General features: G+C 44.3%; 2 protein-coding genes across 2 annotated transcripts; one reads left to right on the top strand and one right to left on the bottom strand.

The window, feature by feature from the left end:
- Nucleotides 1-5,406: 5,406 nt before the first annotated feature.
- On the top strand, nucleotides 5,407-6,982 carry LOC125764928 (uncharacterized). The gene is made up of 3 exons (XM_049429659.1): nucleotides 5,407-5,629; nucleotides 5,703-6,320; nucleotides 6,398-6,982. Exons 1-3 carry the CDS (start codon nucleotides 5,528-5,530, stop codon nucleotides 6,776-6,778), a joined length of 1,101 nt encoding a protein of 366 aa, XP_049285616.1. The 5' UTR covers nucleotides 5,407-5,527; the 3' UTR covers nucleotides 6,779-6,982.
- A 131-nt stretch (nucleotides 6,983-7,113) lies between these two features.
- On the bottom strand, nucleotides 7,114-13,293 carry LOC125764812 (proton channel OtopLc-like). The gene is made up of 3 exons (XM_049429405.1): nucleotides 10,801-13,293; nucleotides 8,396-9,852; nucleotides 7,114-8,275 (listed from the first exon to the last, which is right to left on the bottom strand). The coding sequence occupies exons 1-3, from the start codon at nucleotides 10,879-10,881 to the stop codon at nucleotides 7,702-7,704; spliced, it is 2,112 nt and encodes a 703-aa protein (XP_049285362.1). The 5' UTR covers nucleotides 10,882-13,293; the 3' UTR covers nucleotides 7,114-7,701.
- Nucleotides 13,294-14,514: the final 1,221 nt, after the last annotated feature.

Consider the following 14,514-nt stretch of genomic DNA (forward strand, 5'->3'; position numbering starts at 1 on the left):
GTCGTTGATGGTAAACGGTGGCGTAAATTCGTAAATCATCGCATCACCATCTTCATTAAATGAATTTCTGTCTTCAGTCCCCCCAACTGAACTGGGGAACCCTCACCCTCATGCTCCCCCCCCTCCCCCCTCCTTCTCACTTTCCCGCACTTCCACACACTATACGAGATTGTGAGTTTGCGATCTTGTTTTGTAAGAATCGTTCGTTTGTAATTTCCTGCCACGGATCATTTTTTTCCTACATCGGCACATACATCAATCTCGGCGTTCAATATCCGGCCGGCCGGAAACAGGCAATCAAAAACCATTTAAACGGGACTCTTCGTGCTAGGTGGTGTCTACGTTTGTCGCACAAAATCTAATGATGCGACAATTTTTTTTCCAACGATGCGGGAGGTGTTGGGTGTATTATTTTCGTACGCCGTCAAGGTGAGTGATCGAAGCAGCAAAAGGGTTCCAATCCAGTGTGTACTGGCGGTTGGCAAAAAGGCTTTTGGAAAATAAACTCTAGATAACTTCGTTTTATTGGAAAATTTATTCACATAAGCTGTGCGTACGTTTGGGTAGAGAAAACTGAACGAACAAAAGAGAAGGAAGGGTCTATCCACACACTACAGAGCGTAATAGTAGGTATATAGGTGTAGTTTAAATGAGAAAAATTGAAATTCCTTAATAAAGAATAGAATAAAAATGTCCCTCGCTTTTGTCCCAATGGTTGGCACCTCAACTAGATCGTTGATATGAACGCCTAAAAGTATGCAAATTTTTCTAATTTAAATTCCATCTTGATAAAACATTCAAAGTGAACCAAATAAACTGTATACTTCTACTGTTGTATACTTCAACAGTGTAAATAACTGTTGTTATTTTTTATGCTTCATTGAAAATAAGAGCAAGAAAATTGTAATAGTTTTTTAAATGAACCATAATTATTAGTTATTTACCATATTTTTTATTTCTTGAAATTAACACTTCCCCCAAACTACTTGTGCTCACTGTACATTCCCATTACTTCATTCATTTACACTTCGCACCCGGGAGCGGAAATGAAAGACAAGTCTCTATGGGGAAATAAAATAGGAAGGGTGGAGGCAAAAAGTGCACGAGGAAAAAAGTACGACGAAGGGTGAGATACCGACTGGTGCGAATAACCGGGATCAATGATGAATCATGAGACGAAAGTTTGCCTTCAAATTAAATATTTCCACGATTTTTTCTCCGGTTTTTGTTTACTCCACTCTTATCCTCTTTATATCCGTTCAGGTTTACACGCCTCGCCTCACCCTTCGCTCTTTCTTTTCCTGTCTTGCTCGCTTCTGCATCAATGTCTCATTTTCCAGCGTCTGTAAACAGTTTTGTGTCTATGTGTACGTGTGTAATCAACACCTTCACACCCTCCATTCTGTCACCGTGTTCAATAACCTCTATTCCTCTATGATAGCAAACGCTCTGCCATCCCTTACTTATACACGATGGAATTGGGAACACACTTCCCCACTGATTCACCCGCACATTCATTACCCATTAACGACGCATTCCATTGCATACTTTACGGGCGCTCAAGGTGACAGTCAGGTGATGTCAGTTGTGCGCGCCATTTGCACCGTTGCAGGTAAAGTTTTGTTTTCTTTTACTGTTCTTTTGCAGTTCCTGTCCGTTGGAAGGAGAAAAGCGAGGGGAAGATAGGGGGGAATGATAGATAGTAATTAAAAAAGCTGACACCCGGTAGAGATTCCTTCGTCAAATGAAGTGACGGTCGCGAGGTTTTAATTGCGCTAGTTGATTCGGGCCGAGCTTTGCGTTTAAAGAAACTTTTATTTTCTGTTTGCATCTATTATTTAAATTCTCTCTTGGTTTCCTTTGTTTCTGACCTTTCAACAACGATTAGTTACAACGATGTGTTTAATGGGATGGTAATATGTTCGAACACGAGATTGAATATTTTATTGTACGCCATTTTGACAGGTCGAAAAGCGAAAAAAAGGAAAAACGACAATATAATAAATTTTCATCGAAATGTTCAGAACCCTTTTTTGTTTCTTTTCTTTATTTAAGTTACAAAGTTTAGTAATTAGACGCTACTTGACATTTTGCGAGCTGTCACATTCTATCAAGCACAAATAAAAATTGAAATAATAAAATTTTAAGTATCTTACGGCAATGGAAAGAAATTCGCCGCAATCCGTTGCATGCCATTTGAGTATATTTTTCATCGCTGCTGACATTAAAATTCATAACTCACCTCCACTGTACCTCGTTTGTGATGATGCACCATCCGTGCTTATTATTCTTTTTTTTTTTGTTAAAATATTTACAAAAAAATGATTTACAGAACTGGAAACCACCTATACGAATAGCAAAAAAAAGGTTTACCAGCAATATTTTACTTCCAACTAGATAATAACAGAATAGGGTTTGCTGTGGCATCGTAATTTTGAAAAACTAAATGGTTCGACCACACTTGTTTCCTCGCGTACAGGGAATTGGTGAATGCCGGAATAAAATTTAAAAGGTCCATTCAACCGCTTTAGCACGGTGTTTAAGTACGGAATCCACTTCATTTGCGTGTCACTAACTACTTTGGAGTACTGACTGACCAGCGTAAAAAACATTGTTATCACGCTAGACACAATGCAGCTAGATGACAACAGCAGAGCTTAGTACTAAGCTAGTGATCCGGTAAAACATTCGAAAGCGTTAACCACTTGATCGTGCAATTATTTGCATACATTTAAGCGTTTCAATTGTACTAGGGTGAAACGCATCTTAAACTAATTTTTCAAAATTAATATCTTCCGTTAAAAGGGAACACACGACAGGACCGGGATTCATATCCTATCCGGACCGTCCCCCGTAGCAAGGACTGACTATCCTGCTACGTGGTAAAACAAGTCTTGATACGGCCAGGCCCTTGTAATTAAAACAAATAAAATTAAATACTAAAAATAATTGAATCAATGTAACACTCGATTAATAATGTCACTGTATTATTGTTTATGTAAAACATTATTTTGAAATTAGTTATATAAATCGTTTCCACTGTACAAGCATTTTACACACACGGCACAATTTGTACCCCTGCATATATGCAATCACTTACACGACCACGTGGTTGCTGCTTTCTAATGTTTTACCAGCGAATCAAAGTGATCATCGGGCTCGATTGCAACACGAAACCGGATGCGAAGAGAAAATATTCTTAGCAACACTGTATTAGTCAACAAACTTTACACAAACCAAAAAAAAAAAGAAAAAACCTCCAAAGTTGACACTTCTTTCCCACCGGATATCGGAAATATGTCCCTTTATCGAAGCATCTCGATATACCGGCTAACCCATCCGGAGTGCATCGGACGATTTATGTGAGAAGCTAACCTCCACACGAGGGTGTGCAAGCGTGTGTGCGGGTCGGTTTGCATCCAACAATGGCGATGGTTCGGTTCGGTACGACGGGAAGTTAACCTCACACTGGATAAGTCTCATACCCATTGTGCTGGATTCTGGCAGAAGACAGTAGAACCCATACCCCGATGCTACGGCACTAAACTTCGGTTGACATTCCGGAGTGAACGTTGGGAACGTCACCCAACTAAAAAAAACGCACACAGACAAAAAACCATGCGTCCCCGTGCGTCGGCATTCAGTTTTTCACTAATAAAATTCGGTATAAGTTTGGCCGTATCCTCACACTGGTTCGCGCGAGGGTAGTTGCAGGAAATAACCTAATATCCTTCGTGCATCCGTTTTGCTTTCGTCCCCTTTCCAAAAGTCGTGTCTTTTTGCGGCGTTTCCGATTGGAACCGTGCACCCAAACGACGGGCGGTACGAGCACGGGAAGGTGTAAGTGTCGACAGACGAACACACGTGTGGTGTGAAAGGGAATGGTAGGGGAAGGTACGTAGCAGAAGGTAATTGGGGAAGAGGCTGTAGGGAATACTAGTTCCAAATTTGGTGTATGTGTGTGTGCGCGTGCTTGGCCCGTTGCGAGAGCGAAGCAGACGCACTCGATTCGAAAATGACATTTCATAGCATACATTCAGGCGCATATAATATACGCTTGATAGAAGGACCGCACCCGCAGCGGGTATGCTTACCGGCCACCAGGCCGCCGGGTATGGCCGCTGGGATTGAAAATATAGTCTGTGCATGAATAATAAAGACGATTGTGTGACCAGGCACCGTGAAAAAGATGTATCTGAACAGATTTATCAAGCGAGCAGCAGGAAGGCACGCAACCGCTGGAACGGCGAACGATGAATGAAGGGGTAAAGGATCTTAATAACAATGAAGGAAGAGCAGTTTTGGGGTTTTGTTTTTAATTCAAGATGGAATGAATGTGGTATTAGATTATTTTTTTGTGGAAGATTTGTGAAGCTTACCATTCATAGAACTCTAATGGAGTTTTTTTATAATAAATTCACATAATGATTAATAAAAATGAGATCACATGTTTGTTGTTTAAATGTCGACATAGAAAAGTTAAAATGAGATTAAAAATTAACTTAAATAACACTCGTTATCCCGTCAGGAACAATCGATGTGGCCTGTCTGAAGTGCGCAACGCCTGAAAGTATGCAATATGTATTTGTTTATTGAGAACAGTAATATTTTAAGCTAAGATTGTTTAGTGTCAAGAACTTTAGCTAAAACAAATAGTCAAATAAAAACAGAAAACAAACATCTGTAATTGATTGTGCAGTTTATCACTAGACATCACAAATAATGTTCATTTATCACAAATATTCAATATAAAAACATAATATGACAAAGGTTTAAGAAAACTCAAAAAAGGTGATTATTTTTAAGGCAAATTATAATGTTGTACACAAAGCCTTAAACTTTTTTTACGCTGCAATTTTCCAAGTAATTGCCAAAGAGAAGCACAAAGTTATTATTATTTCTAACTTCAAAGTCAATATAAAAAAATATCACCTTACATGGTAGCAAATAGCAACGGAAAACGTGTAGTAATGTATCCGTTAAGATTTAATTTAACATTTCCAACGGAAAGCTTCTCAGAAAGCCTCACATTAAACATTGTAAGCTCACCAAACAAGCATTCATGGAAGCACAATCAATCTGAGCATGCTTTTACTACAAAGCTTCTGAATGAAAGTTGCACTCTTTCGAACTTTTATCTTAAAAAACCCAGTTGCTTACCTTGTTAGCAACGCTTATCAAGCTAGTAAAGAAATGACAATAAAGCCAACCTGGCATGTGGAATGGGATGATTTATCATGCTAGTGAGATACCAAAAAATATTCATTCAACATCCTCTAGCAAAACGTTGAAATGTACATCACAAATACGCCTAAATATATGCATTCTACACAACAACATTACTGTCATAAAAGCTAATAGTGACTAGGAAGTATGTTTTGCCACCTGGGGAAACATTAAAATTACGATAGCAACGGTTAAGTTGCGTTAGTTTGTTTATCGGGTTTTAGAACACATATTGATTGAAATTTCCTTTCCATCCGTTATCGTTTCGTAACAAGCAGATTTTTGTCGGTGCAGAAAAACGATGAAAAAGACGCAACATTTAAAGGGACCTCCACGTGTTCTTTCAAAGCGAGATTCCGAGTTAGAAGCACTGATAAATATGGTGGAACAAAAGCTGCAGAAGGTAAGCCATGCCATAGCGGTTTGTTAGATTGTTGGTTTGAACATTTTTTTCCTTGGTTGCAACCGGCAAACAGCACACACCTGCCGATCCGATCGACCTAGACATGACGCACATTATACCGAAACGTTTGTACGAGCGGTTAAGGCGGATGGTAAAGCTCCCGCCGTACGATGATCGTGAGTTTGAGGGAATTCTTGCGATCCGGTTAAAGGACCCACCCGGTTCGAGTGATGGCGAACGGCGCAGTACGGATGATGAGGATGATCGGTTGTTGGAGAGTGTGGAAGCTGGTGAGGTGGGCGAGCAACCGTTCGAGCTGGTGGTGGAGGAGCGTTCGGCTGCCCGTTCACGCATCATACCTACCGACACGCAAAGCAACTGGATGGAGGCATACCTGCGGAAAACCGGAAATGAGCGAATCCGCTGGCAGACGAAGTATTACCGGACGGATCAGAAGCTGCTGGATAAGCCACTGTTTCAACAGATTGAGGAACTGATCGATCTCGGTGCTCAAGATTTTTCCGAATGGTTGAATGGGTTAGGTGCGGAAAAGTCCAACATTACGAAAGACATTATCAAGCAGCTGTTTTCGATCGAAATCGAGGACGAGATGGCACGCGCACTGCGGGTAGATACGCGCGAAATCCGTGCAATACCGACCGATGCCGCACGGCATTGGAACTTGGAGCATGTAAGTGTTACCAAAGCTAGCTAAATGATCCCCATCATTATCATCATCTCTCACCGTCTCATTTTTTCATCTCAAAGATGGCACTCCAGAACCGTATTGCACAGGTTATGCGCACCGATCGGCGCACTATGGCGAAGGTGCGCACACAGCACGTTGCGTTCGGGCGCACCTTACCGGCCGAATTGCGTACCACCAGCCGTACCGATTCGACCGACACGATCGAACCCGACTTCCCGGACGATCTGCGTACGCTTCGTGCGCTGTTCCAGGACATTCGTCATCTACGCTCGGTGCGCTATCTGATCGAGCATCTGCGGACGCGGCCGGACATACAACGGCCACGCTATCTGCTCGATGCCGGTCTCTTCCGGTCGGGCATCGGTGAACGTACCACACCGTTCTATCAGCAGGTGCTGCCACGGAAAGTCATCCTCGACAGTGTGCGACAGAAGCAGTAATCCCCATCACACTTTTGCATCGCGATAAGACGGCATTATCTAGCGCAGAAGGACGATAGAGGGAGGTGGAGGGAGGTGTCTGAACGCCTTGCGACCGCGCAGTACAGTGTTAGTAGCAATGTGAGTGCATTTTTGTGCGTTTTTTTGTTTTGTTTTTGGGGTTTAAATAAAACGGAACACCCGATAAAGGGGATTGACTATCGAAACGGGTAAGGAGCGGGGGTTGTTTTGTTTTTTTTTTGCTGGCCTACAGGATGAAGATTTTCTTTCCTGTTTCGACACAGCAAACTGTATGTGTCACTGTTTGTGTGATGCTGATCAATGTAAGTATTCGGTTTTGTTTAAATGGTTTTCTTCGATTTTTTTGTTTTGTTATCATTTTTCCGATTGTGTCCGGTATCTTAGTGTTATGCGTTGTCTACTCTCTTGCTAAAACCTGCCCCTGGGATTACGGAAACAAAACCTTCATCCCCGACCAAATTTTTTTTTAGTTAAGAAAATCCCAGAGTACGGAGGGTTTTATCCCTAATCCGCTACGTTGTCTGGTGTTGTCTTGGTTGTCTTTAGCACCTCTTGTTTGTTGTTGTTGTTTTACGTATATTGTTACGTACGAGTGTCATGCAGGAAGTGAAGCTTCACGTGAGCGCGGCAGACGTCAGCAGGGCCTGCGCTTAACGTACGCTTCTCCCGTCTGACATCGAACGCACGCTAACGCCTTCGCTTGCGAGGTGATCTTATAATCCTAACCCTATCGACTGCATCCCTAGCGGTGCAAGTACGATTACTTCGAAACTACCAAACGTTAAGCCTACTAATAATAAACTGGATAATACTTTTGTCTGTGTTTTCCGCGGTACAGATGAGTGGGTACTGCGTGGTCGGGCAACCCACACCTTCCCTCCAAAGCCCCCTTTGTTCCTACCTCAGTGTGCCATCTCGCCAGGTTCGTACGAATGACGCCATATGTCGACCAGACACACCGACGAATGGAAACGGTAGAACATGATGAGCGGCAGCGACAGATGGTTCAGTATCGACCACAGCACATCACCGTAGTACTCGTACCGCTCGTCACCGAAATCGCCCGTTTTCACCGAGAAGGTGTAGTACACCCACAGCGACACGTTCGCAATCGTCATGAAGGTGACCAGCTCCTTGCCCGGCTTTTTACGCTGCAGCTCCTCGGTGTTGGAACACCGTCGAAGCGCATCACAGATCCACGGCGTCTGCAGCAGCACCTGTACAATCTGCGTAAACACGATGAAGCCATTCAGGATCGAGTTGTTCTCGAATGCCGGTATCATGCTGAACAGCGTCTCGGAGAAGAAGGCAGGAATGGCAATGAACAGCAGCACATCATCCAGCCGCGATATCGGGTGCGGATTGATATCGAGCCGAGACGTTTGAAAATAAGCGGCAACGGTTGCGACGATCATGATGCCGAGTACTGTCACCTCGAAGATACCATCCAGCAGGATGCCCGTATCACGATAATCACTGTTCAGAAAGAAGGAATAATTGAGAAAAACAAGCACTCAATAAATAGTTCAACAAATGGAGAAGTTTTGTACCGCGCGTTGCCTACATTTAGGCGCATTAAAATGCCAAACCACTTACTCATCACGTGACGCTATGTGGAAGAGTATGATGACCACGATGGTGGCGACGACCAGTATTAAGCCAGCAAACAGCCCACGGCTAGCATGTTGACAGTCACCGTACACTACCAGTCGCGACTTCACCTGTGCCTCATGGTCCAGCGTATCGTTACAGTGCTCACTGCACTCACTTTTCCCATCAAAGTCCATCACACTGCCACCGGCTTTCGATGTCTGTCCATCTGTATGATGATGGTGTCCCTTGTGTCCCTTGACCGTTATCTTCTTCGGGCATTTGCTAATGTTGGCGTAGATCATATACAGCAGCCCAACGATTAGAATGTTAAACTCAATCACAAACGGGTAAAGGTAGGGTGAGAATGATGCCAGCACTTGGTTAAGCTCCTCCGGACCGGGACAATCAGCTGGTGCGAGAAGAGATGCATCACGGTCGTCACCAGCAACAAACGCCTCCACGGAGGGGGCATCATCGTCGTAGTATGACTGCTTGATCCTTATCGCAACGACTGTTTCGCGTACGATCGTCAGCACCCAGAAGGCAAGTGCCGTACCGATGGCGTGCATAATACCGAACCGGGCCAACCCACGGTACCGGTTGATGACGATATTTGCATACTTCCAGAAGAAAAACACCAAAAACAGACAGTAGAAGAGAAACAACACCTCCATCGCAATGGTGGTGTTGGATGCACACTGGGCCCATTTACCGTCCCGGCTGTTCATCAGGATGCCCTGGTAGGAGAGCAGCAGTACCGTGTGTATGAGCAGCCCAAAGCAGAACCAGGTGGCACCGAGCTTTAGGTAGATAATTTCCCCGTGACGCCCCGTCACGAAGCAGTAATCGTGCCGGATCGGTTTCAGAGGTGGTAACTCCCAGGCCGGTTGAGTCGGGCGGGTTGTCGCACCGGGCAGCTCCAGTGGACCACCACCGTTACCAAGCGTTACCGATTCCATCTGTTCCTCGTACAGCTGTCGGCGGCGCTGTAACTCTTCCAGTGCTTTCTGTGCGCGCCGCACATACAGCCTAATGTCGATGTACAGAAAGACGAAGTAAACGATACCGGTTGCGACCATGTACAGAGCAAACACTTCCGCCAGAGGGTAACGCGCATTGTTCTCCACCGCATCTGTTATGAACGCGATCAGACCGAACACGATCAGAAACAGGGCGTAACTGATGCCGGTAACGCCGGCCAGATAGCGGCGTGTAAACTTGGACTTTTCCTTTGCCGTCGACGGTGGCGGTACGTGATGGTCGGTGGAGTTGTGCGCCGAGGTGGCTGCGATGGACGGTTGATACGAGACGGCACGGATGATTGGTGGTGCCCTACCGGTCGAGTATACCGAGGCGGGACGCTTTTGATAGGTGTTCGGTGTTGACGGTCGTCCATCCGGGTCCTGCAGATCTTCCACGATCGACGGTACGGTGAGCGTTATATATCCGGTACTCTGCAACTGGAATACCAGTTTAGAGAGATTGTTTTAACTTCTTCATTGCTTTTACACACATTATGAGATGATACTAAACAAGTTTAAGTCTGTCGCCGACTTCTTCGTTCAGAGATCCCAAAAAACAGGGAGGAAATTAAAGTTTAATTCCGGGCATAGTCATGAAACACACCGAAAACATCACACTTGCCACATGGTGGTTAGGTATATCTTGTCGCTAGAGTTGTATCGATACTATGTTGCCAACGTTGAAACCATTCACGCTTCACAGCATCACAAAAAACCCAGGCTGTAGAGCTTTAATACCCGACTCTCATGCAAACGCGGGTCGTGTGCTTCAAGATGAGCGAACACTTCATTAGACGTGTGTGTGTGGGTGGGTGTGTGTGGTTCATTGGAGCGCAAGTTATCGTTTTTCCGCCATTTTATCAAAACCCCTTTTGCTGTGCTGTCTTTCGCTTTAGACTGCCAATCAACTGGTAAATTGTCCTCACCTACCAACACAATTCCCCGTCCAGATACTCTAACCAGGCAAATAAAAAAAAAATACACACACACTCAAGGATTTCACGAAACACAAAACGGTGAAATGGCACCTCTACCAATACTGGTCTGGATCCTTTGATAATTCATGCACGGCTAATCCAACTGCTCTTGGTTGATGCTCGCTGCTGGGCTATACTTAGAGCATGTAGTGCGCACAGTGTCACAAGCCGCGCTCGGGCGCGCCTAACCCTTTCATCTCAGAACGGTTCAGGCATACCGCAACCGAGGTTAAAATCTACAAAAGGATTCACCCGAAATATGGCAAAACACACATATTAACCCCCGTTGCGTTCCGCTGTTCCTGCCGTTGAATTTCTACTCCTCAGTAATACTACTCCTCAGTGGAGATACTTCAAAAAAACAAACATGGAAAACCCTCTGCTCCGATAATGTGGGCAGATCACTCACCTGATTTGGTTCGGTAGAGTCATTCACCCGTTGAGTAACCGGTTCCACATCGCCCGGTATATCGGACGTTGCTGTGTTCATGATGCTGCTTTGTCTACTACTCCTGCGCGACAACACTCACGAGCGTCTTGTGGTACGTTTAAAGCACGTCAGACTTCCAGGTACGGTTTTAGCTCGAACCGTAGAACCCAAGAACGCTGCAACAGCCACACAGCTACTGTGCTGGGATTTCTCCGTCTTAGACAAGCGAACCAGAAGCACAGCGAACCGTTGTACCACTCTGCTGGCTGCTGCCTGTCGCGTTACACTGACCGCCTGAACGATCCGTGCTAGTACTATTTTGCTCACTTCTTACCGATTTGTTTTTTGTTTTTGAACCGGTACTCACCTGATGGTAGTTGTGGTCATACTTTTGTGGTTTGGTCGTCACAACACATTCACCTCACCCTCCACCCCAACGCCGAGCCGTCCGGGAATTTGGACAACCATTTGGGCTCTACGCACCGCATTAGTGGGCGTTCGTTCGCACACAAACGTTACGGCTGCGCTGACGGAGAGCCCGTACAAATCCCGCCAGATAAGGATCGAACCGCTGATTAGAAGGCGCGAGTGACTGATCGACGAATCGATGAAATCACGTCGACGGCTGTGGAGAGGCTTAAGATAGCGCCACAAGATTGGATTGACCAAAGGGAGGCAGCGAGTGGTGGGGGTAGGCGGAGTTAGAGGGGGTCAGTGAGAAGAGAGGGTGTAGGGAATGGATTACACCCCTAGGGAAAAGAAAAGAAGCGAAAGCGAGAGAGAAATAGAAGCGATTAGGGAAGAATGCGACGAAACAAGCGGAAAGTGGTGGATATATTAAGCACGATTAAGGTGATTTATTTGCTCAAAAAAGAATCCAAAATCGACCCTTTCGGAAATGTAACGCACGCTATGATTGATATTAGTCCCGAATTGCCCAAATCACGAATCACTGCTAATTGATTGCTTTGCCAATAAATTAAAAAATTTCAACCACTTTTTTCCTCTTCTGTGCATGGGTGTGTGTTTTGGAATTTGTTTACCGCTTGTAACAGCTATTAACCATATCAAAAAGTTTTCACATTAATAACTTCATTCTTATGACGTTGATGACGTTTCGACGCCATTTACAGACATTTCCGCAATAAAACAAAAAAAAATATGAACGAAACCAGGAAGGAGCACAGGTTGTAATGTTTTTTTTTGTTTTGATTTTGGCTTTGCTTCCGAAGCATAATTTACTGCTGATTACGTACTGTTTACGACCTGTTACGATAGCACTACTGCGTCGCATCGGTTCCGCTCCTACAGAACCCTGCCCAGGTGTGATGCGAGTTCGAACTTTGAGGTTATGCATTGATCCGACAAAAACGCTTCCCTTTTCCCGTTCCTCACCTACACACACACGTGGAGTGGTATGTCCGTCATCATCGGTACGATATTTTCTGTAATAAATCTAGCCCTAAAGCAGACCACAAGGGAAAGGCAAACAGAAGGGAGGAAAGGCTGGAATGAGTCACCATTGTGTAGTTCCCCATTTTCTTTCCGCTATCACAATTAACCTGGTGGCGAGATGAAAGAAAAACTGTTTCGAAACATTGATACTTTAAAAGGGCTAGGGAGAGAAGGGGGAGTAAAGCGACAAAGGAAGGTATTGCTTTTAGACAACGCATCCGGTGCAGCTCATTATGTGGGGTTATTTTTTTTTGCAAAATGCGATGAAGACCACATGACCATCCACTATGTAGTCTTCCCATTAAACCATCGGCCCCAATCGGTGCCCGGTACGGTTCAATGGATGTCTATTTTTGGGGCATAGAATATATCCCTCACCCGCCCTCGCTTCGGGGTTGTTGTTGTTCCCTCGGCATGCTTCTAAGCCACTGGGATGGTGTAGCACACCGACCGAACACGGCGTTTCAGTGACACACCGAAAAACCCGCTGAACTTTGCATAGTTTTAGGCGTGCGGAAGCTTGACGAGAAAGAGAGAGTGGCAGAGAAAGAAGGGGTTTTATTACATCGTATGACGTCACTGTAGGTTAGATATTAAAAGTATTGTACATCGCAAAAAAACCAAGGAAAAAGGTAAGCTTAAGGCACAATCTGAACAACATTTGTCATCTAAACAAAATGGAAAATGTTTCTATAGCGTTGAGATCAAACGTGCAGAGTTAGACCAATGCATACTCGTGCATTGTACGTAGTACAAATCTTTTTTTTTTCAAGTAATAGAGGCTAATCAATAGTGCAAAATGTGAGGTTATGTTAGTGAAGACGATTACTAGCCTAATAACGTGTTTTAATAGCAGATTGATGCATCAAATCCCATGACGACTTCAATTAACTTTTCTTCTGTAGTCTTTTTGACGTTTTAAGACTAAAATTTGACACACAAACTGACACGTCTAAATGTTTGAAAAACGAAGTTTTAATTTTTAAGCTAGCTTATTTAGCTCATCTCTACGCGCCTGGTAATATGCAATGCAACCTTTATAATACCAGTACTAACGTATGCCTCTGAGACATGAACTTTGACCATAACTGACAAAAGACTTTTAGCTGCGTTCAAGTAAAAGATGTTCAAAGGCCTGTGGAAGCACAATGGAGGAGCCGCTACAATGACGAGCTCTTTGAGCTGTACGATGAATCCTCTATCGTGCAGCGAACTAGAGTCCCCAGGCTCCGGTGGGCAGGTCATGTCATTCGAATGGCCCACGACGACCTCGTAAAGTCTTTTTAAGTCGTCCACATGGTCAGAGGCATGGCGTGGTAAGGCCGAACTAAGATGAAGTGATACATTTGAGCAAAGGCCGGATTAATCGATTAGCAGTCGATTAAGGCGCTCAACCGTGAACAGTTTAGAGGACTCCTGCAGCAGGCCAAGACCGCGAAGTACTACGAACTTGGTTAAAATTTTCCACCAGCAAGATTAATACCAATAAATAGTGATATTAATTATATAAGTTGCATACTTTTAGGCGTTCGAAAACTTTTAGTTTATGTTACCATGTTTTACTATTCGCTATTGACTTCTTTTTCCTTCTGCATGGTTTATGGTTGCAAAAGATCGTAATAACGGAATTCTACGGTGCATACGGCATATCGTTCAGGCTCTTCACTCCTTTACAAATCTGGTGCTAGAGCATTTTCCACCCATCCCCGATCAAAGCCTAATTGATCAAATCCAGTTGTACAGTGCTTGACTTTAAGGTCAAACGGTACTCTCACACATTGCGAAACGTTTCCCTGTGCTGCATAATCTTCCACCCATGCATACAAAACAACGAGAGCTGCCAATTAGCACCCACCATTGCACGGAGCACGGTTTTGCTCTTACCGGTATGGACAGTCACCGAGCAGCGGACCCAACTGGAATGACATTTAATTAAAATATCGGAAATAAAATTAAGCCCTTAAACCGAAGCTCCCCGAATCTGAGTAGGCTGTAAGGGGGCGGGGTGGATTTAAGCGTCCGAAGCGTCCCATTGTTTCACTGGCTGTTGTGGGGGGAGTGTTTGTAGCCCAAATCGAAAAGCCATTCAAATTCAATAGCCAAACGAATCCCTTTTTCTATATACGGTGACTGACGGGGGGGATAGAGTGGGTAGGTTTACGAATTGGTAGAAACCAAGAGGAAAGTATTGTGATGGCACGTATCCTTCAGCCATGCATAATCCCGATTCGTTTTTGT

The sequence above is a fragment of the Anopheles funestus genome, chromosome X (assembly GCF_943734845.2).
Source record: "Anopheles funestus chromosome X, idAnoFuneDA-416_04, whole genome shotgun sequence".
In the NCBI taxonomy this organism is placed as follows: Eukaryota; Metazoa; Arthropoda; class Insecta; order Diptera; family Culicidae; genus Anopheles; species Anopheles funestus.